Below are 26,017 nucleotides of genomic sequence, written 5' to 3'. Positions count from 1 at the left end.
TGACAACGCAAGATGGCGTCGTCAGGGGCAACATAAAATGGCGTTGTGCAGATTTTATTTTAACAATTTAGGTCTCAGCCAGTCATCCGGCTTCTACAATGTCTAACAAGCAGATAGTTCTAGCTGATCTTTTGCCCACATACATATCCCACTCTCTCCTATTTTGTTTTGAACAAAGAATAATTAATTCCTAAGACATTTATGGATTAAATGTTAACTCTTCCCCAAATAGTATAAAGGACGCGTCTGTCACTGCATAGTCCAAGCTGCCTATCGGAAAGCAGTTAATGTCAGTAACTACTGTACTCTAAATAATCCACTTTCAGGATAATGTTCTCTTCCTAGGACTAAGATCAATTTAAGCAATATCTCCAGAGCTGCAGTGGTCCCAGCAGTGTACCCCATAGTTAGGGAATAAGCTTACATAGCATTAATGTTGAAAAAGTAGCACAATATTATGCTTTCCTTGAAATTAAAATTGATAAGCAAAAAGCAAGCTTGTTTGCCATAAATGACTCCATTGCTTATTGATCTATAGCTACACGTATTTTTAGAGAGATAATATTTATGCCATACTGCAAACATGAAAAGCCAAATTTCTCTGGGCACTAGGGTGAGCCAATCCCGGGGGCCTGGCCTGGGCTCTCCAGCCTTTGTGATCCTGCTTAATGATCCTGCTGCCCGTTTAGACTTCCCACCTGGCCAGCCTTATTGGTGATACTTACCTGAGGGTCCTGTGCCATGTTTGATGTCCCGGGGTTGTCTCTTCTCTTCTCCATCTTGTCCGCACTAGGGCCGTGGCCTCCTGTCTTTTTGCGCTCGGCCGCCTTCCTTCCTGAGATTTGGAAGTCTGCCTGTGTGCGCTGTCTCTCGGTTCTCTATGGTGGCTGTGGGGTGGCTGGGTGATTTCTCCACTCGATGCCATTGCCTGGCCTTTTCTCTCCTCTAGCTGCTGTGGCTGTGATTGTGGCAGAATCTCCTGCCTGTCGCCATGTTGAATGTGGGGTCTATTCCTCCAGGCCTTTTGCTTGCTGTCTCCAGGACTCTTACCTATACTATAGGTAAGATATTCATGTATGAGTTGTATTCCGTGGGACAGTTCACCTCTCCTGGGGTCCATGGAGCGTATACTTCATGGCATCCAGGAATCGGGGGACTGGGTGGTGGCATGCATTTATCCTTTGGCTGCTTGGATCTGTGTGCCTGATTCTGACCTGGTCGCAAGCGCTGAGCACTTGCAACCGGGTCAATGGTGGCCCAGAGCGCATGCGCGAGACCCGGATAGCGACGGGTCTGATTCTGACAAATTTTTCCCAGATTCTCCCATGTTTTACATCTGCAGTGTTGTTCCAGCTCGCACTGAGATCTGCTCGCGCTGTGACCAGTGGCGTCCCTCCCCGCTGAGATAGCCGGTGCAGGAAGGGCTGTAGTGCATGAGGCTTCCCCAGTAAAAAAGGGTTGTGGCCTTGCAGGAAGGGGTGTGGCCTTGCGGCCCGAACCACCATTGCAATCACTACGGGGGGGTCCCAGAGGTGGTCCCAGGGACCACACTTTGTGCAGTGCTGGCTCCCTCACTGTGTCAGGAGCCGAGTGCTGCACGTAATGTTACAGTACAGCACCCATCTCCTGTCACTGAGGAGGAGTCGGCACTTTGGTGTCACCCCTCGGGGGGTGACACTAGGGTGTGGCATGCAATCCCTGCACCCCCTTGTGACGCCAATGGCTGTGACCGCACATTACTCCCGGATAACTCAGAGGTCCGCCTGCACTGCACATTGCATCCAGCTGGCTATGAGGTCCGTCCACACTGTTCCTGCTATGTGCTCTCAGTGTGCTTGCTCAGCATGCTAGTACTCAGGTTGCACACCTGAGTTCCCCCCAAAACTCAGTATGTTGCACCTAGACCAGCTGATCGCAGCATCCAATCCCTGGGGATCCACCCCTATAAATTCCATTTCCTGACTTGCTCCATTGCCAGTACAATGTCGCTTCTGCTGAAGTTACAGCTTTGTGCTGAGCTCCCTGATACTCTATATCAGAACGGTTCCAGTCCGTGTGATTCCAATTCCAAGTCTGGTTGCAAGTCTCCATTCCATCTGTGCTCCAGTCTGGGTTATCCACTGAGACTTGTTCCTAACTACAACCATCGGTCACAGCCGATATCTCCAACCATTGGTCCCAGATAATATCTTCAACCATTGTCCCGGGCCGATATCTTCAACTATCGGTCCCAGATGATATCTCCATCATTGGTTCCACACTGACCCCATACTGCAACTCATCATCATCGGTCCCAAACCAGTCCAGTACTACAATTCATCATCATCGGCCCCAAACCGATCCAGCACTGCAATTCATCAACATCGATCCCAACCGATCAAGTTCATCAATTCATCAACATCGGACTCATATCAATTAAGTTCTTCAATTCTTCAACATTGGTTCCAAACCGATCAAGTTTATCAATTCATCAACATCGGATTCAAATACATCAAGTTCTTCAATTCATTAACATCAGTTCCAATCTGATTGTATTCAAACATCCATTCCAATCCGACCTTGCTTCACCAATTCCATTTCATCGATTCTACTACATCGGTTCCTATACGATTCTACAACTACAGTTCAGTTTCCAATCTAATAAAGTTGTTCCACTGTCCACGCCATTGGGCTCATCACCTCCTATCTTCCCTCATTGTATGAGGAAGTACTGGCGCAAGCCACCCAAAATCAATCATGCCTCCCTAGGCTCCTCTTCAGCCTCCTACGCATGTTCCAACCAACTCAACCCTCATACGTGACAGCTACTTTGTCATATGGGGTTTGGGTGTCTGGGTTCTCTAAATGTATTATTGTTAGCTGACCAGCAGGGCCGAAACTAAGATTTTTGTCACATGGGGCAACAAAAGGGTGTGTGGTTTTGTGACACAATAATGCCTTATAACACTTTATTAACAGTAATGCCCCTTACAACACATTATGCCCCACAGTAATGTCCATTATACATTAAGCCACAGTAATGCCCCTTATTCATTAGGCCACAGTATTGCCCCTTCTACATTTATGCCACAGTAAAGGTTCCTTACACATTATGCCACACTAAGGCCTCTTTTACATTAAGCCACAGTAAGGCCCCATCTCTCTTCTCTTACCTGCCCGGGCCGTGCAATGGGTGAGTTTGGGGTGGTGTGGAATGAGGCTGCCACACGCTGGGGAACTGTCAGTACTGCCTCTGCTGATTAGCTGCCAGTCCACGAGCATTGATTGGCTTGCGACCGGCACCACATCAGCCTGACTGTGTCTCTGTGCCTCTCAAGGCTCCAAACCCACAAGAGCAGCAACCTAGTCTCCCGGCAGCCTCTCCCCGGCACCCCCTCAAGTCCGGCACCCAGGTCACATGCCCCATTAGCCCCCTTAGTTTCGGCCCTGGTATGGGATACAGCTGCTTTGGTCTCTTCTATGTGTACGTTTTATTTTACACAGTACCGTACTGCACGTATTTGTCTATTCTGCTGTTTAGGGTATATAGTTAAAAATTCAAAAATAAATCATTTCAAAATAATAAAATAACCAATCCAGTCATTTCTATACTCCTAAATAAGACAAAGAAATAGGGCTCAGGAAATGGCTGAGTAAGTGTCAGATGGGTGACAGCCTTGTCTGTCCTGAAGGTACATCGACAAAAGGTAAATATCACACTCTGCTAACCTCATACCTCCTCCCACAGACATGGTAATTGAGGGGGAAGGGGCCTCAGGGCCTGATTCAGACCCTGGTCGATGTTGGGCCAGTGCACATGTGCACGGCGCACCCGCCTCCGTAGTGCGCATGCGCGAGACCCGGATAGCGACGGGCAAGCCGTAGCTATGGGTCTCGCTACTAAGGCAGCATGCTGTCGATGGTGAGTGACGGCACGCCACCTTTGGTGGGCATGCCGGGGGTGCGGCTGGCCAAACGGAGGCGTTCCCATGGGAACGCCTACCATCTGGGGCCGGCCCCACTGACATCACAAGTGATGTCAGTGGGAGTGCTTTTGGCTCTGATAGAGCCAAAAGCACTCCAGGGCTTGCGGCAGACGAGACCCTACCACAAGGGTCTCGTCGCAAGCCCGATGGTCGCGATGGTCTTGACCATCGCGACCATCTATTTGGCCGCTCGCTATAGCTGTGGGTGGTCACCCACAGCTATGCGAGCGGCCAGGAGGCTGCTCTAAAATTCAGAGGGAGAGCACTGATTCAGAGCGAGCGCCCTGAAAGAGCATCCGGCTCTGAATCAGGCCCTCTGTTTATAATGATTATGAACTTAGTAATACTGTTAAGTGTTTTTCTCATAGTCTTTCAATTAATAATTTATTCAATACACTTGTAGTGGGAGACTTTGTTATAACTAACTATTTATGTTTTGTGAACAAAATCAGATTGATATCATATTAAAAAAAAACCTTAACATTGACTGTTAGGGGCCTCATCAGGAAAGTTTGTGAACTAGGAATGTTGAAAGGTTTACAGGATAATACTTAAATTCTGTAAGTATTCACAGACTAGAAAAGGGAGCTGTATGCTTAAGGTGGGTACGCACTAGGACGATGGGTCAGCCTTCTGGACGATTCCATCTGCATACACACTTACCAATAGTCAGCCCGATGTGTTGTTACTGACATCACAAATGGGCGGACATTTTCATGTGCCCATCCAGTTGTGATGTCAGTCACCCGTGGCCTCTGCAGCAAGTGACCGCCCGTAAATACATCATGATGAGCCGATATATCTGCAGATGCACGTATATCGGCCATGCTGCACAGCCGTCGATATATGTCTGTACTCACTGGCTGAAGCACATACGATAGATCAGCTGATATGTTGCCCAGTGTGTACCCAGCATTAGTCACATGTATCTAAAGAATATCTAATTTACTTTATTTTACTTATATCTAGTTTTACTCTGCAGTCCACAGAACTGAGATAAAGGTTATGATTTGCCATTTGTATCTTAACTGGAACAAGATAAATTGTTTTGTTTTTGTTTTTTTTAAATATCATAACTATTTGTCTGTTAATTACTCAGCTCGTTATCTACAGTACACAAAGATGTTCCACCTTCAGAAGCCATAACCTCTGTCCTAGAATGGTGAGTAATATATGGATACCAATATTTGCTGTAAAAGGTCAGTAAAATGTTGTATAAGTCATTTCCCATTTAAATGATCTTATCCATAAATTGAGTCATAGGAAAATCAGTATTTTGCTAATATTAATCAGGAATTTATGATTTATGATTGATAGCAAATCAAGATAACTATATCACTCAGAAATGCACTGTAAAGGCGCTTATCCACTAGACAATAAAAATGAACGATTACGACATCATTATCGTTCAATCGTTAATTAATCATGCAGTGAATATACCGGCAACTACCAGCGATGCCCGCTCCCGCTGGTCATTGTCAGCATCCGTCAACGCCTGAACATGCAGGCCAACCTGCCGATATCGACAGGTTGGCCATGTTTGGGGATGAGGGAGAGTGCCTGCACTGAACGACATATCTTTCAGTGTGGGCACAATATCCGCTGCACAGTATAATGAACGATTGAACGAATACGATGTAGTAATCGTACAGTCGTTCTACACTCGTGTAGTGTATATGCACCTTAACATTTATAATTACTTGCGTTAATAAATAAAATGTGATATTATGAGCAAATATAGGGTTTTGTGGAAATCTCCCTGCCTTCAATGTTGTAATAGGAGATTAGTATATATGAATAAGATTAAAGGAAGGTTTACGAGGAGATGAGGGGATTATGGACTAGAGATACAAACAATGGATTTGTAGGCAAGTTAAACTGTTTAAGCAGATTAAAGCAGTGATCAGTGTGATGTGCGATGTCACACCACCACAAGCACTTCAATACTGCTAAAGACCTTTGTTATAAGCACCTGCGTCTCCCCACTTGCAAATGACATGGCTGCCTCTAGCATATGTATGTGTCTGCAGTTCCTTGCTGAATCAGGTCCATTGTTCCTAAGGCAAATACACCGCAGGCTGTTCTCAAAACAGTCATTGGCACTCAGTGGCTTGAGCTCTCTTCTAATTGGTCAAAAATGGAAGCATGGCGGGGGGCCTATGGAGTCACATGGAGGACCCTGTTACCGTTAGTGCCACTACACAGACATGTGCCGTCAAGTATATCCCTTGTTCTGCCAACATTTTAACAATGTATATTTATAGTTACACAGATTAGTTACATGTATGTTAATAATCCATTAATATTTACTACTTTCCAAATTTAAAGCAAACTAAGGCCCTGATTCAGAGCCGGACGCAAGTCGCTGCTCGTTCGCTCCGAGCGATGTTTGCCCAACTGCGCATGCGTACGGATCGTTATATGCATGCGCGAACAACTCAGTGCGGCCAAAATTCATGTGCTCGCAAAATAGCGAATGCCTGCTATTGTGAGTGACAGAAAGAGGCGTATGTGGGTGGTAACAGGGGAAGGTGCTTGAAAACGGGGAGTGGAGATCCGATCGCAGGCGTGCTTAAAGGTCAAAACGGGCGTTTTATGGGTGTGCATATTTAAAACAGCAGCGTCATTGACCACGTCACTGGGTTATTTTAGAGCCAGAACTGCTCGCAAAATTGTGGTAGCAAACACCAGCCCCAAGAAAAGCGAGCAGTTCATACCCTGGTCGATGTACTCGATTAATCTAATAAATAGCGGACATGACGTAGGATGCGAGCGGCCAGGGGGCGTATTTTTAAAAAAAACTAACGCAAGTTTTGTTCGCTCGTTCAGACATAGAGGCGTGAACAGACCGCAAACAGCGAACGGTTCATTTGAATAGCCACCCCTTGTTTTAGAACGAACGACCGCAAATAGCGAGTGGCTCTGAATGAGGGCCTAAGAGGCCTATTTATCAATGAGTTTTATAATATGCAATGAGTGATACAACTTGTTGCTTATGATAATGGTTCTCCAGCCATTTGAAAAATGACTGTTGGGATCTGAATGGCTGGAGCACCATTTATCATACGCAACAAGTTTTATCACTTGTTACATATGATAACTCATTGATAAATAGGCCCATAAATATTTATAAAACATTTTATTTAAGCTGTACTAATTCGCCTTTGTAAAGCACTACAGTATTATTATTACCTAAACTGCCATATACCCCTATCTTTTTGGATTTGAGCACTCACCAAAATGCTTATGCTGGTACACATCCACTGATCAGAAAGATGCCAATGTACAGTCAATTCGCTGTTTTCTGGTTTTATGCTCTGAGCAGTGAGATTGCATAGCCACTCATGTGCAGGACAGACACATGTATCACAACTAGAGATGAGCAGTTTGGATTACCTGTAATACGAACGCACCCAAAATTCTGATATCCGAGTCAATCCTCCCGGCGGCTCGGGTCTTCCCCCGGAAATCGGATTCCACTTCAAGGCAAAACGTCATCCTTCCAGCGTCGGATTCTCATGGGTTTTGGATTCTATATAAGGTGTCGCGGTCAGGACTCGGTGCCATTTCACTGTCAGGCACACTGTTGTATGCTGCGTTGTACTCTGCTGTATTGGCTGTGCTGTGTCCAGACTCCAGACTCACAAGTGGCTGTGGTCTGTATAGTCAATGTGTATAGGGGCACGATGCTGTATGCTGCGCTGTACTCTGCTGTATTGGCTGTGCTGTGTCCAGATTCCAGACTCACAAGTACGTGTGCTCTGTATAGTCAGTGTGTATAGGGGTACGCTTCTGTATGCTGCGCTGTACTCTGCTGTAAAGTGGCTGAGCTGTGTCCAGACTCCAGGCCCATAACAAGTGGCTGTGCTATTTATCATACTTGCCTACTTTTGAAAAAGCATTTCAGGGAGATTGTGAAAGTAACACCTATGAACACGGCGGTAAAGTGGACGTGTAGTGCTACATCTGAGAGGCGTGTCAAAATATTTACTTGCATCCAAATGTAAATGATCCCCAAAGCAGTTAGTAAGATCTACTTGTTGATGAAAACACTCTGATTAGAAAATACATGAAGCCATAGGGATCGGGAAACAGTCGGGAAGCCGATGGACGGAATTCCAACCGCCGACTTCCCGACTGTATAATCCTGGCAAGGGTTAAATGACAGACGTCGAAATCCCGACGCCTGTCATTTTCCCTATGCCGGGAGCCCGACACCCGGCTTACCGATCGAAGGTAAGTCGGGCGACTGCGGACAGCTGCGGGGGGGGGAGAGTTAGGTTTAGGGTTCCCGGGGGGGGATTTAGGGTTAGGCACCCCCTTGGGAGGTTAGGTTTAGGCTAGGGGAAGGTGGGGGTTAGGGTTAGGCACCCCCGGGCGAATTTAGGGTTAAGCACCCCCCCTGGGGACTTAGGTTTAGGCAGTGGGGAAGGGAGGGTTAGGTTTAGGCACTTAGAGGGGGCTTTAGGGTTAAGCACTTAGGGGGGAGGGTTAGGGGGTAGAATAGGTTAGAGAATACTTACCTGGGGACGATCGGGATTTTCAGTGCTGCTGGAATGCCGCTGTCGGGATTTGAACTGCCGGACATGCGACCGGCGGTAAATCATACTGAATCCATAGGGATCCTTGTGCCTTATAACCAATGCAAAGAAATTATACTAATGATCCCATTTGAATGTACATATCTCTGTCTTTTTTTATATATAACAGCTTCATAATTGGGATTAGAGGAAATCAGGGAGATTACTAGACTCTTCAGGGAGTCAGGGAGATTGCTACTATTTCAGGGAGTCTCCCTGACAATCAGGGAGAGTTGGCAAGTATGCTCTTTATAGTCTAGTGCGCTTGGTTCATGTGCATATATAAGCCCTGTGACTCCACGCAGTGTGATCCGAGCTGCAAATTCAAAAAAGAAAAAGAAAAATGCTAGTTGGGTTTAATAGTACTCTAGGAACAAAAAGACTCAAATGATGTGATTTTAGCTTTTTTTGTCAAATTTTTGGAAAGAAATACAAAACCAAAACCAGTCACGGCAGTTTGGCAAAAGCAAAACTGGCTAACGAATTAGAACCAAAACCAGCCAAAATGGTCCGGCACACATCTCTGATCACAACAGTCCTTTAGTCATTTATATTAATCTACACGGCAGCCTCATGTCCCAAATATAGGATGCGAGGGGCCAGGGTTAGGTTGCAGGAGGGGAGGATTGGGGTTGTGCTGCAGGAATGGTGGGTTAGGGTTAGGGTAGCCTGGAGAAATGTGCCCCCCCTTTATGTGGCCCTGGGGCTGCAGACTGGGAGGCAGTTAGCGAATTCTGCCTGGCTGCTCTGATTGTGTAATTCACAAACAGAGCAGCCGGGGAGCATCTTTCTTTGCCTGCCTCTCAGCAGGCTGCCCTATGCACGGAACGAGAGCCCGCACACTTCATGTAGATGCCCTCCAAGCCCAGTTCTAAGGCCCCTAGAACATGGGGACCTTGGCAACTGCCCAGTTTGCCCATATGTTAAGATGGCCCTGCACAATATATAACAACTCTTGCCTATTTTACCTTTAGCTTGCACTTACACACAAAGCGTATGTAGAGTGCGTCCGTGTTATCCATTTAAAAGGATATATATGTCAGTGTTATCAATTTAAAGACCAATAGATTCTATGTAATTCCCTATTTAAATTAGACAATCTAAGGTTTGACTTGAAATACCATCATATAATATAGACAAAATATGTAAATGTACCTGGTTAATACAAACTATAATAATCCACATCAAAATATATTAATGTTGTGTGGTTCTGTTTTAGTAGTCAGCTCCCAGACTCAGGATGTTTTGGCAGAGTACACAGCTGTGAAAAGTTAAACTTTCTTCCCTGAAGGACAACATAGTACATAGGGCTTTATGTATTATGCTGTGATGCTATAAACTTATACTTATGTCAGATCTATTATCTGTGTTGTACATTTAGATCTCATTTTACTATTGTCTGTGGCAGCCTGGTGTTAGGACCCAGAAAGGAGCGTGTAATGTAAAGTTATAAATAGTGTTGTGGAATAGGACAAAGTTTGAGGAGTGAGCATGACATCACTGAAGCCTTTTCCCCACCCTGGATTTTGTGGGATGGAGGTACACATTATTGTCAGGAGTCTATACACAGATTCCTTTGCGGTGACAAAGTGAACAGCAGATGCATTGGGGATTGAAGAAGTTTGTTTTCATTCCTGACACCAGTCACGTTTGGATATGTGACCTGCAGATGCTGATTCACTGGAGTGAGAGGAAGGACATGGACAACTAGAGTGCTAGATCTGCACCAGCCTGGAGTACAACTAGTAGAGTGCTAGATCTGCACCAGCCAGGAGTACAACTAGTAGAGTGCTAGATCTGCACCAGCCTGGAGTACAACTAGTGCAGTACTGGCCGTATTCCCTAATGACTTCAGCAGCACTCACACTTTGCACAAGTTGAGGACAATTGCACAGCTTAATCTGACAGTGGGGGGCAACACGATTTACTCATGGGGAACTCCTTTCATTTCTTTCCCTGGATTGCCCTGTTATTTTTGCGATCATGTGGAAATCAGGTAAATAGTTTTCTGTATACGGCAGAAAAGCACAAAATGTATATCATACACTATCCCCATCAATGTGTTCATTTATCTGCCAACCCAACCCTGGTTTGTGCAATGTGCCTCTTATACTGTTGTGGAATTACAATCTCTAGCTGGCAGGGCGTGATGGGACTCGTAGTTACATTACAGCTAGAGAGCTACAGATTTTAAACCTCAGTTCATTTTGGTAAAGTTGTTCTCCTGATTGATGATATTTGCCACGTTTTATGTTACACTATATACACTCCCCTAATGCAGATTTGCTTCCTGTAGTTAACACTAAAAAAGGTATATTCTATAAACAATTTGTGCTAATGCTGAGAAGTGATTTACATCATATCAGGCCTTTCAGGCACTAATGGGGTTAATGGCAGCATTTGTTCCGTTTTTACTCTGCGAAGTTACTTTTGGTCGCTCGCAACCACCAATAGCTCCGGTCACGTCCCTCTGTGATGTTCCATCCTCTCAGCAGGTTACGGTGGGCACTGTGCATGGGCACCAGGGGGAAACTTCATGTTATCTATATGATATTTGGTTTCCCAGGACAAACGATCCGTAATGGAAACAGGGAGCACAAACATACAATTAATTACACTATTTTATAGTCCAGCATTAATTGTATATTAATTAACATGTTACTACCACTACATGCGTAATTTATTGTACAGTCCAGTCCCTTTAACACTGTCACTGCCAAATACAAGCAATACAATAACAAAAAGTTTTACACTGTGTAATGGAACAGCCTCCAATCCTCACAATTATTACATATGTACATGTACAGTATATTAAATAAATAAAGAGGTTCAAATGCTTTCACTTACAGTATATCCTAAGCACAAACATACGAAAGCTTTTTAATGACTCTTTTTGCTCTAGTGCAGTGGTTCTCAAACTCGGTCCTCAGGACCCCACACAGGTCACCCAGCAGGTGCACAAGTGCAGTCATTACTCACTGACACATTTTAAAAGATCCACAGGGGCTAATTATTTCACTTGTGATTCTGTGAGGAGACCTGGAAAACATGCACTATTATCAGCTCTCAGATACTGTATCGGTTGCTTGTTAATGCACATGTCAGTGTGCTAAACACAAATGTGCCTGTGACAGCTCTCGGTCATGTAGTGGCACTAGAACATAGGTTCTCAAACTCGATCCTCAGGACCCCAATGTTCTAGTGCAACTACATGACCGAGAGCTGTCACAGGCACACTTGTGTTTAGCACACTGACATGTACATTAACAAGCAACTGATACAGTGTCTGAGAGCTGATAATTAAGGGTTTCTTTCTATTTGCTTGCTTAGAACATAGCATTTACAGTATTTATGGATGGTTTGGTTAAAGGGCTGAAATAAATGCAATGAACACTATTAAGGTGCGTATACACTGGGCGATATTACTGAGTGATTGCACGATTACAACATCGTAATCGTGTAATCGCTCAGTAATCGTGCACAAATCATGCACTTTTATGTCAGAAACGACCAGCGATGCGCACTCCCGATAATGACAGATTGGCATGTTCAGGAATGATGGACTGTGCCTGCACTGAACGACTGATCGTTCAGTGCAGACACTACAGGTGATCAGGAACGACGGTATGATTACGATGTCATAATCATACTGTATTTCCTGATCGCCCAGTGTGTACGCACCATTAGACTTTTTATTATATAAAACAACAATGCTTATTATTATTATTATTATTATTATTATTGTTATTATTATTATCCTTTACTTACGTAGTGCTAGTATTCTGTTGCACTGTACAACCAGGGAGAACAAAATGAACATATCATGATTAACAATACAGTAACGGTGAAACAGAACATAAGTAGACCCTGGTCACTAGAGCTTGCAATTAAAAGCTCCACCCATCTGTTTTCACCCTGTGTGCTGGCAGCATAGAGCATGAAGCTTCATCTTTCCTGCTAACAAATTGCTCACATTGGGCCAGATATACTAAGCTCTGAAAAGTGATAAAGTGGAGAGTGATAAACCATCAGCCAATCAGCTCCCAACTGTCATTTTTCAAACACAGCCTGTAACATGACAGTTGGGAGCTGAGTGGCTGGTGGTTTATCACTCTGCACTTTATCACTTTTCAGAGCTTAGTACATCTCCCCCATTATTCCTACCCACCTGAGAAAAGCCCTTGCCTAGGGGGTCAGTCAAAGGTAACCCTTTTTAATTTTTTAATTGGGTGGTATATGTCTGCTTTTGAAAGTGGCACTGCCTTTCTGTCTGAATCAATGTTGGTTAAATTAATTATTAATTCATATAAAAAATTTTTTTTGTATCAATTAATATATTGTATCTACAGTAGGTTGGTTCCGTTACAATGTCAGTACAGAGTTCAGGAACAGACAAATATTTCTCTGGTATAGGTTAGATAGATAGCTCAGATATGCTTTCTTTTAGAAAGAGACACTTTCAATTTGTTATCAGGGTTCTACTGTGATGAATGGGGCTACAGATCCCTAGGACACTGTCAAATGACAGTATGTACCCCTGGGGTAGCAACACACTGTACATTAGTTATTGGTATTTTTCTCTTGATGTTATTTCTGTGCTTTTTATTTTGTTTCATTTTACTCACTGACATAGACCACAGGTTCTCAAACTCGGTCCTCAGGACCCCAAACAGTGCATGTTTTGCAGGTGTCCTCACAGAATCGCAAATTAAATAATTAGCTCCACCTGTGGATGTTTTAAAATGTGTCAGTGAGTAATGAATACACCTGTGCTCCTGCTGGGTAACCTGGAAAATGTGACCTGTGTGGGGTCCTGAGGACCGAGTTTGAGAACCTCTGACATAGACCATTTATAACACAGTCTTTACTGGTGATTGGACAAATTATTGTATTCACTTCTTAGTTACTTACAAATGGTGTCATTTTGACCGTGTAGGGCTCTATTCAGCAATAAATTATTTACTTAAATAATGCAAAAACAATCATTTCCACATTTTTTAAGTATTTTCACTATTTAGCAATGGGTTACTGGAGATGGTAACACAATTATCTTCTCCGTTAATACCCATCTCGCAGAGTATCGCACTATAGGGAGCAAGGCTCTCTACAGTGCGTTTAACATATTTTGGCTATAAGCAAGGCAAAACTCGTCAAACTCCTCCATCAGTCCTAACTTTATATAATGTCGTCTCAGAAGGGCGTTATATGAAGAAATTTCTTAATTATCTTGAAAACTGCAGGGACAAAAGGACATTTTCCCATCAGACCCTGCAGGATCTTGAAACTCTGCCCCAGTCTCCTTCCCTGCAGTGTGGTGACGGGCAAGTGTCCAGCTCCAGCCCCCCAAAACTGTCTAAATTCTTTAAAATGTGAACATAGGCTTTATATATATATATATATATATACACATATATATATATATATATATATATATATATATATATATATATATATGACTACATTAGGCATTTATAGTTATGTTCTTTTATATATAAAATAATTTATATCTACTTTTTTATATAAAATCACATAAATATAAATTAATACAGACTAATATAAAGTATATGTACACATTTTAATCAGTTTAGATACTTTTGGGAGGCTGGAGCTGGACATATACTTGGCGCTTGCCACACTGCAGGGAAGGAGACTATTCGCAGTGCTAAGTAAGCTCATTACTGAGCATGCGCAGAACAAGGAAAGGAAAGTTATGTTTTCGCATTTAGAAAAACATTGCCTTCAGGAACTTCAACCGCTGTCCCTGCATAGAAAAATGCTGGATAGCTGTGATAAAAATTGATAATATAAAAAATATTGTAACAATGTTGCCCAATAATGCTGAATAAAGCCCTTATTGAGGTATTGTCTAGGTCAGTTCTGCAGTGAGGCAGTTTAACATAGCAGACGGATTTTGTTTTAACAAAAATAATGGATTTAGGGGCATATGTATCAAAGCTTGATGTGAGATAAAATTGTGAAATATATATCACCAACCAATCAGCTCCAAACTATCATTTCTTAAACACAGCCTGCAAAATGTAAGTTAGAAGCTGATTGGTTGGTGATATATATCTCACAATTTTTTCTCACATCAAGCTTTGATACATATGCCCCTTAATTTAAAAAATATTTCTGTATATGGATTTGTCAATTGTTTGATAACAGATCTAAGACATATTCAATTCTAATAAGTTATAATGCACCAAATAAATAGTTTGGTTTGCTTTTGTGTCACTACAGTCACTTGCAGTGCCCCAAACTTTGCAGCATGATTGACAGACTGCGACCATTTGGCGGTCGAGCGGGAGCGGCATCAGACAGCGTCACAGAAAACGGAAAGCGTCACAGTAACCTTAAGGTTACTTAGATGATTGATGGTCGCGCAGACTGATCTGATGCTGCATCTTTGAGGCATCAGCGGATCACAGAAGATGGCTGGAAACGTCTATTTACGAGAGACGCCTCCTGCGCCATTAGTATATTTTAGCGATGCAGCAGCAATGCTAAAAGCGTGTAACTGTGAATCAGGCCCATTATCCTCTATTTATTTTACCATTTTTCTACCATCTTGGCGCTTTTATAGCCTACAGTGACCTCTGAATTAATTTTAGGTCATTTAAACAAAACTTAATCTGGCTCTTCTTGGCTGATCTTGCTGCTTAGTATGAGCATCGGATAACAGGATTAATGCCTAATTTGGATACACACTTTAAATTATTTCCGACATGACTGAGGTCTGCTATACCCCTTTCACACAGAAAAGCAAATAGCCGGGTCAAGCATTTGGACCTGGTAATTTGTGGATCAACACAGGTCCTTTTTCTCTGTGAAAGGGTCAACCCGGGTTTTAGCATGCTTTAATAACAAAACTGTTGTAGGGCATGCTGTGATTTGTAGTTCCACTGCAGCTGGAGGGCCGCAGTACACCATTCCTCACAAGTTGTTAACAGACAGATTTTATGGATATTCTAAATTATGTACAGGTCTGGGGATTAAAAAAACCCTATTGAAATCAGGGCCATACTGCAGCTAATAGTGCATGTAACTGCTCTTTGTGTTATTCTACATTATACTCTGTAATACTACACTATATGCTGCCCTGTATTGCTGTGAGACCCTTCGGGATACCATAACAGGAATGGAGGTGAAAGTACCAATTATGCCCCTGGCTAAAGCAAATATATCCTGCCTACCTGGCTTCTGGCTTGATACCAAACTTTAAAATCTGCAGTTGTTTATGTCTTCTCCCCACCGATTTTAAACAAGTTTGATGAAATACAATATGTGACACATTAAGGTTTGTTGCCTTGGCCTGTGTATATTTGGCAAACGAGTGTAAACACCTTTTCTAGACTATGCCATCAATTTAAGCAGTTAAATGTTTTTCTTAAAAAGCTATATCTGTCAACTGAATACATAATTCTTTTTACATTACTCATTTATCATAGTTACAAGGTAACAATGTCAATAGTCCACATTTACTAGTGCTGGGGCGATAATTAGGTTGGTTCCATCTTTCAGTGGCTCAGTATAATTAATTTTCTTGTGTCCATTATGGAAGGGTTGAAATGTGGCTTGTGTGGTGGCCATGTCTTGCCATAGATCTGTATAGCTCTGGATAAAACTGCAAGTAATCTAGATAACGCAGAAACCCACTAAAATCAATTCCATCCATATCATCTTCTCCAACAGAGAAACTTGTGCCAATACATTCAATGTTGCTGGCACCCACTGAACCCAATGGCCCTCATCCTCTTACTGCCTGCTGAGCAATATCTACATCGGTTTGTGGTACCAGTTGAAATGACTTATAAGGTGGAAATATAAATGATGAAGGTAGAACACAGAGCAGATGATGAGTGAATACAAAAAAAACAGATGTTCCTAAAATGTGATCTCTGCAAGGGGCCTATTTCATCATTGGGGGCATTAATTGTGAAGCAAACTCCAAAACCTTTCAGTTTTCTGAATATTAGGTGGCCCTGTTGGTTCCCTAAAAATTAAAGGACCCGTTTCTTAAATTAGCGTTTCCCCATGTGTACTTAGCATTTCCGCATTTGTAACGTATCTATTTGTGATGATGAATAGGCCCCCAAATGTATTGAAGGTCTCCTTTTACACTTAGCTGGGAATATAATAATTCCCAGATATATCAAAGGTTACCCTAATGAACAGAAAGTCTTTGTACCTGCTATTCTTATAGATGGGTGTAATCCTGTCAATTATTGGTTAAACAGATGGGAACAGAGGAGTTTCTGGCACTGTGTGAAATGTTAAGATTGTCTCCACTATCGCAGCTCTTGAGAAATGAGTGGAGTTGAAAATATATGAGGCTTATCAGAATTCACATTCTCCATATGTTTAAAAAGAACAGTTGTTAAGTATTTCTTCTTCTTTATTCTTATCAAAATCCCGACAGGGTTAGGATACCAACACCTGTTGGTAGGTATCATAACCCCCCCTCTCCCTACCCTAACCCTCCCTCCCTGGTGCCTGAACCTAAACTCCCCCTCCTAGTGCCTAAACTGAACCTCCCCCTCCCTGCACCCTACACCTAACTCCCCCCCCCCCTCCCCCCTAGTGCCTAACCCTCCCCCCCCTCCCCCAGTGCCTAACTCTAACCCTGCTACTTAGCTTTGGGATGCTGGTGGTCGGGATTAAGGCTCTGGGATTGTGACAGGTGTCGGGATTCCGGCGCTGAACGTATCCTGTCCATACACATTTTCAAGAGAAGCAGTGACCATTTTTTCCAATGCGAATATCTCTCACTTTCTCTATGGGCTCTATTCATTAACATTATTTTTACTACTTATTCACATTATTTTAGTTTCCCCTAAATTACTAAAGGGCATTTGGAGTAGATTTGTAAAATTCTACTCCAAGCACTAATTATCACATATTTTTAGTAAACAGATTGCATTTACCATAACTGTAATGGGAAATGCGAGCTGCCTGAGATTTACTAAAAATAAAATGTGAAAAAATACTGGGGGAAGCCTTGTGATAATAACGCCACCAGGCTGTCCCCCGGTTACCGGACTCCCGCTCTGCACTAACAGGCAGAGCAGAGCAGGCCACAAGCTGATCACTGCAAAAAAAAAAACTTACCAGGCCCGGTGATTGGTGCTCCTGTGATGTCCTCCCTCCAGTCAGCTGGTCTCCCGGCTCCTGCACTGTGACCATGGACAGCTGCTGCATTAAACAGCTGACCGGGTCACAGTGCAGGATGGGAGACCAGCTGACCAGAGCCCCAGAGGGAACCTGGAGCAGCGATGACCTGCCGGAGGTAAGTAAAAGTAAGGGGAGTTCGCAGGTGGGAGGGGGCATGCACGAGGGGGGGTTTGAGGCAGCCAGTCGGCGCATGTGCGGAACCTTGTCACTGTATTTTTTTTCACAGGGACAGAGCTTTATCACAAGCTCTGTCCCTGCAAGGGATTTTTAATAAATCTGTTGTGCTGTGCTGTGGTGCGGTGGGTCCAGGGAGGCTGCTACAACTGTTCATCAGAAGCTGTCTCTTCTGTGTGTTTTTTTTTTTTTGGGGGGGAGCGATCTCACTGATTGCGCCCAGTGTGGAGCGCACATTGCCGCACAGCAAATACCATTTTTTTCCAATACCCTGAAATGACCTGTGCCCGGCACAGCTCTCTATGGCCCTACACTATACATGGCATAAGCAGTATAGTGAAAAACAGCAGTAAGCTTAGCATGAGAGGATTGTGCAGGTGTTCTATTGGATTGAGATTTGGTGTAGGTCAATGGAGTTAATTGAACTTATTGTCAGGTTTATGGAACCAGGTTGAGATGACGTGCTATGTTATTATTATCTTTTATGTATGTGGTGTCACAAGGTATCTGCAGTGCCGTATAGGAATAACAATACTATTATACATCGATAAATAAAATAACCTAGCATAACTATTAAGTAAACAATACAACCAAATGCAGGGTGAAGGGAATGGTATAGCGAGTTAATATGGCTGATAAAAGCAAGTAATGAAATTGCGCTTGTGGGGAAGATGTAGGGGTAGGTAAAAGATCATCATACTAGGATCCTGTACCGTGATATGAACACTGGACAGGAGATGGGAGGACAGAGGGGTAGGGTACTGAGCTATTATGAGGAGGGCTGATAGGCTTTTATGAATCGTTGAGTCTTAAGAATGTGTGGATACTGGAAGATAATCTTATAGGGAGTGGAAGTGAGTTCCAGAGCAGTGGGGCAGTACAGGAGAAATCTTGGATGTGGGAGTGAGAGGAGGTGACCAGAATTGAGGTGAGGCAGTGACCAGGGGATCAATGGAGAGGGAAGATGGAGCGTTAACAGAAATTAGCCTGGAGATGCAGGGGTGAGTGGCATGATTGGGGGCTTTATATGTAAGGGTGAGGAGTTAGATTCATGATATGAAAAATTCTTACTATACCATCTGCGAGTTGCAGCAGACATCGTGATTTGTCAGTCCAATCAACGTTTTTTCCATTTTTAAATGTTTTGGTGACTCCATTGTATACTCAGTTTCTTGTTTTTAGTTGGCAGGAGTGGAACTTGGGGCCCGATTCATTACGGATCGCTATTGCAGCTGCGATTACGCATGCAGTTCATATGAGAAAATATGCTAATGTTTGCAATCGCAATGCCGTCGCAGCCTAATATAAGGACGCTGTCACAAGCCACCTAAGAGACCCCAGAACCATACCCCACCACTTACCTTTACGAGCGCTGTCCCGCTGCACCCTCCGGCTCCCACGCTGTGCTGCGGCGGCTGTCTCTTCTCCGGCGGGTCCTGCGGGTCTCACTTCTCCACGCTGGAGCCTGCAGTCTCTCAGCTGTAGCAGGACCAGTGTTCCACAGGATTAGGCTGCTGCTCTCCGGTTCATGGGCGCAGCCATGTTGGACTTGACCACTTGACTCCGCCTCCACCAGTGGAACAGCTCTTTCGCAGGTCTCCATCAATTAGCTTCCTGCAGACCCTATAAAGGGATACCTGCTGCAGTAACAAGTTGCCAGTACAACAGGACTCATAGCCTTGTCAATGAGCTTCCTTACTGGGCTCTCAAGTGTGTATTTGCTACTCATCTGTAGCTGTTCCTATTTGTTCCAGCCGTCCTCCAATTTCCTGGTCCAGCTGACCACCCACAGCTTTAGCGGGTGGCCTGGCGATGGTTGCGATTATCGCGACCATCGGGCTTGCAACGAGACCCTTGTGGTAGGGTCTCGTCCATCGCAAGCCCCGGTGAACTTCCTGCTCTAATAGAGAACGGGAACGCCTCCGTTTGTGCAGCCACCCCCACGACCCGCCTACAAAACGGGGCGAGCTGTAAATTGCTCGCTCCGGGGCACGCGCACGCCCCGCGTGCGCACTGCCCGGACATCGACCCGCTTGTGAGCGCTGTGCGCTCGCGCGCGGGTCTGAATCAGGCCCTTGGAACAGATCTTGGGCCTGATTCAGAGTTGGGAATAGAGGGCCTGATTCAGAGCCGGACGCTCTGACCTGAGCGCTCGCTCTGAATCAGTGCCCTCCTACCTAAAAATGGAGCGGCCTCCTGGCCGCTCGCATAGCTGTGGGTGACCACCCACAGCATATGCGAGCGGCCAAAAAGATGGTCGGGATGGTCAAAACCATCGCGACCATCGGGCTTGCGACGAGACCGCAAGCCCTGGAGTGATTTTGGCTCTATCAGAGCCAAAATCACTCCCACTGACATCACTAGTGATGTCAGTGGGGCCGGACCCAGACGGTAGGCGTTCCCATGGGAACGCCTCCGTCTGGCAGCCACGCCCCCGGCACGCCCACCAAAGGGGGCGTGCTATCAGTCACCATCGACAGCACGCCCCCTTTGGTGCGAGACCTGGAGAGACAGCTTGGCTGTCGCTGTCTGGGTCTCGCGCATGTGCACAACGGAGCTCCCTCCATCGTGCGCATGCGCATTGGGGTAACATCGACCCGCTTGCGAGCGTCCTGCGCTCGCGAGCGGGTCTGAATGACCCCCTGAGTGAGATATCTCTCTCAACTGTGAACCTGAACAAACCATATTGCAATGCAAGGGAAGTAAATACATACATTTTTTTACATGAGGGGTAAATACTGGCTGCTTTTGCATGTAGCCCACAAATACTGCACAGCTTTATTATTACTCTACAATTTAGATGTCAGTTTGGAAACACTCCTCTCAAATCTTAATGGAGCATACACACGGTCAGATTTGTCAGATCTGTCAGATGAACGATTGAACGATTTGAATGATTGAACGATTTTTGACTGCATTAAAATGAATGGAATCGTCCAAGTCTGACTGCAAACACATCAGATGTCAGATATGGTTATCTGACCATCGGGAACGCGCATCGTTCAAATCGTTCATCTGACAGATCTGACAGATATATCAGATATGTTATATTTTCCTTCAGATATGAACGATTGAACGATTTTTTAAATCGTTATCGTTCAGATCTGAAGAAAAATCTGTCCGTGTGTATGCACCATAAATCTCTCTGCACTTTTTAAATCTGCCCCACCTGCAGTGCAGCATGATCTCACCAAGATGATCAGTTGAGAGAGATAGCTCTCTCTATTCGCAAGTCTGAATCAGGCCCCTTGTTCAAAGATATATTGCTAAATTATTTAACAATATAATAATTCAACAGCTACTTTGGATTTGTCTTTCTTCTTTTCTAGCCTTATATAGTTTCTGAGGGGTTTTGTGTCAGTAGATACTGGAGGCCTTCTAGTTTCCCATTTTCATGACTTTTGCTTGAGTTAGAAAATCTCAAATAACTGGTAAACAGGTAATTCTGATGTTTCTAGAGTAGCAACAACTGGGAAAGGATCACAATGGATACACCAGAGTCTCTAGACCTGCTGTGTTTCTAGAGCTGCTGCGGCTGGTGTTACACTTGTCATATAGTATATTTATTTCCAAAACGAAGGGAGTTCTAGCATTTATATAATGGATACACACCGATTTGCACAGCATATTTTAACCTATAGTGATTTATGTTATGTATGTGTTAGTTTTCTAAGTACTAGTTTACTAGTATAATCAGTGCATTCTCACATTTTTCAAATCCTTTGGCTTCTCTTTCTTAAATTTAGACTCCAAATGCACATATAATAACATGGCTAGTGGAAAAAATACATTGACCTACATTTTTCTGTATTTGCTCTCACTGGCAGCATTACAAGTTATAGAATGGATCTATATATCAAGAGATGATAATGGGCCTGATTCAGTAAGGATCGCAACTGCGATCGCGGTTGCAATTACGCATGCAGTCTGACTGAGATGATATGCTAATCCATTGCGATCGCTATGTAGCACTACATAAGGACGCCCACCTTACCTTACACACATCCGTAATGTTTAGCAAGACTGCAAAACCATCGGTAACATCGAGTATCGTCGCAGCCTCACACACATGTGCACAAGGTCAGACCTTACTCAGAAATTGCTAACCTTCTGGTACGCAGTGAGAACACAAGCTGTGTATGGCATTGCAGTGGATAATTTATGCATGCTCCTGCAATAGCGTTCAAACGCACTGACACATCTGCGTTTCGCCGACCACCTCCCACAAAACGGTACTACCTGTCAATCACTCTGAGATGGATCTGTGTAGTCATTGTGATCGCAGTGGCTGGTACACGCACGCGCACTGTGATGCATGCGCAGAATGCACCAATCAGCCGATTGCGTGTGTAATCGCAGTTACGATCCTTTCTGAATCAGGCCCTATGTTATATCAGCTCTAATACTGATGTCTTTTCTCCTACACAGGCTCCTGAGAATAACGGCAAGTCGCAAGGACATCCAGGTGAGTCATTTGCATAGCATGTACGGGTCACTGCTTATGACCAGAAACCTATTTCTTAACAAAAGTGCATCAGAATTGTACACAAAATTGGCAGACTTTTGTTAATAGAATTACTGGCAATGTTGTCGATAAAAAATAAATATACCTTTTAGGTTGAAATCTAAAGTGATATTATGGTTTTAAAGGTCAACACAAATATTATAGGCATTGCATGGGTTAGTTAAACATCTGTTCCTTACTTTTGTAGATGCTTTCATGAATTAATTTATAGCACATTGTAACGCAAGTGTGACAGACAGTTATATTAATGCAGATCTTAGTTGGGTGTAAGCTCCATATGAATAGAATGGCCCATGTCTCAAACATGTCACTTAAGGCAATGACTTTTGTCAGTGTCTCTACTACTGATTTAGTTTTAAGCTTTTTTCTGGTGGTACTGGTATCTTTTTTTTTTTATATATATATAGAAAACAACGCTGGTTTCAGTTTAACCCTACATACCACTAACAGTTCAGTTATTGGTATGTAGGGTCTGATTGAGAGATGGACACTGATGCAATTGCAGCTGAGTTTTCGTACGCAACACAGCTGCACAAATAAGCTAATGTGTGAAAAGATCACCCGAGCATAAAGACGCCCAATGCTGCCTTCTTACCTGCGTGCGATGATGCATACCTGAGTAAATATCGGTAACATCGAAGCACATCGAGAGGCCATCTTTACCTTGTGACAGGTCTGACCAGCCGCAGACTCGGCAGCTCTTCTCACACGCAGAGGGCTCACATGCTGCGTATGCAGTCGCAGTGGCTAATTTATGTACACCTATAAAAAGGCATTCTAACGTACAGACACGCCTGCATTTTTCTGACCACCCCCCTGTTACCACCGCCAAACGCAGCCCACCTGTCGCTCACTTTGCTATGGATTCCTATGTGCGTCTGTAATTGCAATGCGATTGCTGCGCACACGCAGTGTGGCTTATACGAATGTGCGATGGCAAACAATTGCTTGATCTATGTACGTAATCGCCGGTGTGTTCAACTCTGAATCAGACCCATAGTTCAAATAGCAACCGAAGGGACCATGCAGGGCCGTAGAGAGCCTGGCCGGGCCCGGGTAAAGGAGGGGGCATGGCCTAATTGCGGGAGGCGTGGTCACACCCCCTTGAAAAAAAAAGAAAAAATATTGTGTTGCTGCGCGCCGGGGAAGGGGCTCTGTAAGCCCCCCAGCCCGGCAATAAGCAGGCAGGGGGGCGCGATCAGTGTGATCGGTTCCCCCCACAGCCATAGGGTTGCCTCCGGTTTCTGCAGCAGCCGCGAGCAATCTCACACTGCAGCCCAGCACAAGCTGTGTGCTGAGCTGCTGTGAGGAAGGAGGGGGGCGACGCTGGACCTGGGCCCCGCCGGGCCCCTCTAGCAAGCCCGGGCCCGGGTAAACTGTACCCGCTCCCCCCCCCCTCCGCGCCCATGGGACCATGATATATTGAACAGGCAAGGAGAGGGACAGAGACCCACCAATGCAGGGGCGGAACTACCGGCGGTGCAGCTGATGCACTGCATCGGGGCCTACCGCAATATAGGGGTACACACTGCCCAGCGCCGTTTGTAGTTGTATGGCAGGCAGCAGTGCAGCTGCTTGCTGGGCAGTCATCAAGGCTGTGACTGAGACAGCTGGCAGCTACTACACGCAGAGAGAACCAGGGCACAGTGCAGTTAGGCTCAGCACTGCAGTGCACTACTGGGTAATATACCCCAGTAGTCTTTGCAGTCGGGGTCAGTGCTCTGATTGAAGGAGCCCATCACATGCTCCTCTGACCTGGAGTTTAGCAGCTGCACAGCTTCATGGGTGTGACTCATTGTGAGGCTGTGACTGCTGCTCTGCCGGCTGCCTAAGGATGCTGCTGGTGAGTACACTGTGTGGGCACTACAGTGTAGCATAATGTGTGGGCACTACAGTGTAGCATAATGTGTGGGCACTACAGTGTGGCATAATGTGTGGGTACTACAGTGTGGCATAATGTGTCGGGCACCCACTGCATCTCCCTGTCACCCCTTCCTATCACCTTCTCCCTGTCACCCACTGCCTCTCCCATCTCCCTGTCTCACACTGTCTGTCACTCTCTCCCTGTGACCCACTGCCCTTCCCTCTCCCCATCACCCACTGCCTGTCACCTCTTCTCATCACCCTTTCCCTGTCTCCCACTGCCTGTCACCCTTTCCCTGTCACCCACTGCCTGTCACCCTCTCCCTGTCACCCACTGCCCCTCCCGCTCCCTGTCACCCACTGCCTGTCACCTCTCCCTCTCACCCACTGCCTCTCCCCTCTCCCTGTCACCCTCTCCCTTTCACCCATTGCCTGTTAACTATCCCTGTCACCCTCTCCACATCTCTGTCACCCACTGCTTCTCCCTGTCACCCACTGCATCTTCCCTCACCGTCACCCACTGCCTGTCACCTCTCCCTGTCACCCACTGCTTCTCCCTGTTACCCACTGCCTCTTCCTCTACCTGTCACCCACTGCTTCTCCCTGTCACCCACTGCCTCTTCCCTCTCCCTGTCAGCCACTGCTTCTCCTTGTCACCTTCTTGCCTCTCCCTGTCACCCTCTACCTCTCCCTGTCACCCACTGCACTTTGAACTTGAAGTAGGGTGGAGGAGGGGGGCCCAAAGCAAATTTTTGCACCTTGGCCCACCACTCACAAGTTCCGCCACTGCACCGAAGTATGTGTGGGGTTGTATAAAAGTCAACTGAAACATAGGGCCTGATTCAGCAGTGCACGCAAGTGCACTGATGATTGCAGATTCCCGATTATCTGGAATCTGCGCGTATGCAGGACCCATTCTGCGAGTGTGCAGAATGGGTCCTGCGTAGTCGCAAGCAGCCCCTTCTGTGCCTCTGTGTGATTGACAGGCAGAGGCATTAAAGGGGCAGTGCGGGGGCGGGAGTGGCCAGCCCAGGACTCTGCGTTGATCAACGCAGAGTCCTGGGTCGCAAGGCCCATAGTTTAAATGATGCTTGTATAAGTTGCATCACTTTAAATTCACATCTCTGCTTTTTATTCTATCACATAGTTGGAACTAAGCAGTTGAACACTGGTAAGCATGCATTGTATTCTAAATTGCTAGGTCAGCTGTAACTGTAACATTTTGTTCTGGACAGTTGTGCATGTGATTGGCAATACAAGCTTTGCTGGTTTTGAGATTAGTAGATAACTGCTGCTGTACATTCTTTTAATATGTGCAGGAAGACCTCATATGTTTACCACAAATTGGGGTTAAAGCTGTGTAATGTACATTTCATTGTATAGAACATGCTTTGTGAAAAACATCCCCACTTGCACTGAGGAAGAATATAGGGCCTGATTCAGAGATATACGCTATAGCACAGCCGCTGCGTCTTTGTGCTAAAATATGCAAAAGCTGCAGGAGGCGTTTCAAGTAAACAGACCCCCACTGCCGGCTTATCTGATCCGCTGCTGTGCCCCAAGATGCAGCCATTGGATCAACTTCCTGAACATCGACATCTGAGTAAACCCTCAGGTTACTCAGTATGTCCGGTGAAATCACGCAGCATGGGCCAATGTAGCTGCGGGACCACTGGCTTCTGCACACCCAGAAAACAGAGCCAATACACCCCCATTTTCTGGAGTACTGCCCGTCGCCT

The 26,017-nt window shown here is 45.0% G+C and overlaps 1 protein-coding gene across 1 annotated transcript in view; it reads left to right on the top strand.

The window, feature by feature from the left end:
• Positions 1 to 10,148: 10,148 nt before the first annotated feature.
• The window catches only part of ADGRD1 (adhesion G protein-coupled receptor D1), a 596,761-nt gene continuing 580,892 nt past the window's right edge, over positions 10,149 to 26,017 (top strand). The window contains exons 1-2 of the mRNA XM_088482162.1: positions 10,149 to 10,541; positions 22,319 to 22,355. Of these exons, the coding sequence (XP_088338288.1) occupies positions 10,476 to 10,541; positions 22,319 to 22,355 (103 nt within the window). The 5' untranslated portion in view covers positions 10,149 to 10,475. The remainder of the gene's footprint in view (positions 10,542 to 22,318; positions 22,356 to 26,017) is intronic.

This window comes from Taudactylus pleione, unplaced genomic scaffold (assembly GCF_031769625.1).
Source record: "Taudactylus pleione unplaced genomic scaffold, aTauple2 ptg000282l, whole genome shotgun sequence".
Lineage (NCBI taxonomy): Eukaryota > Metazoa > Chordata > Amphibia > Anura > Myobatrachidae > Taudactylus > Taudactylus pleione.
Note: the sequence above shows the minus strand (reverse complement) of the source record. Positions and strands in the feature narration are given on the sequence as shown.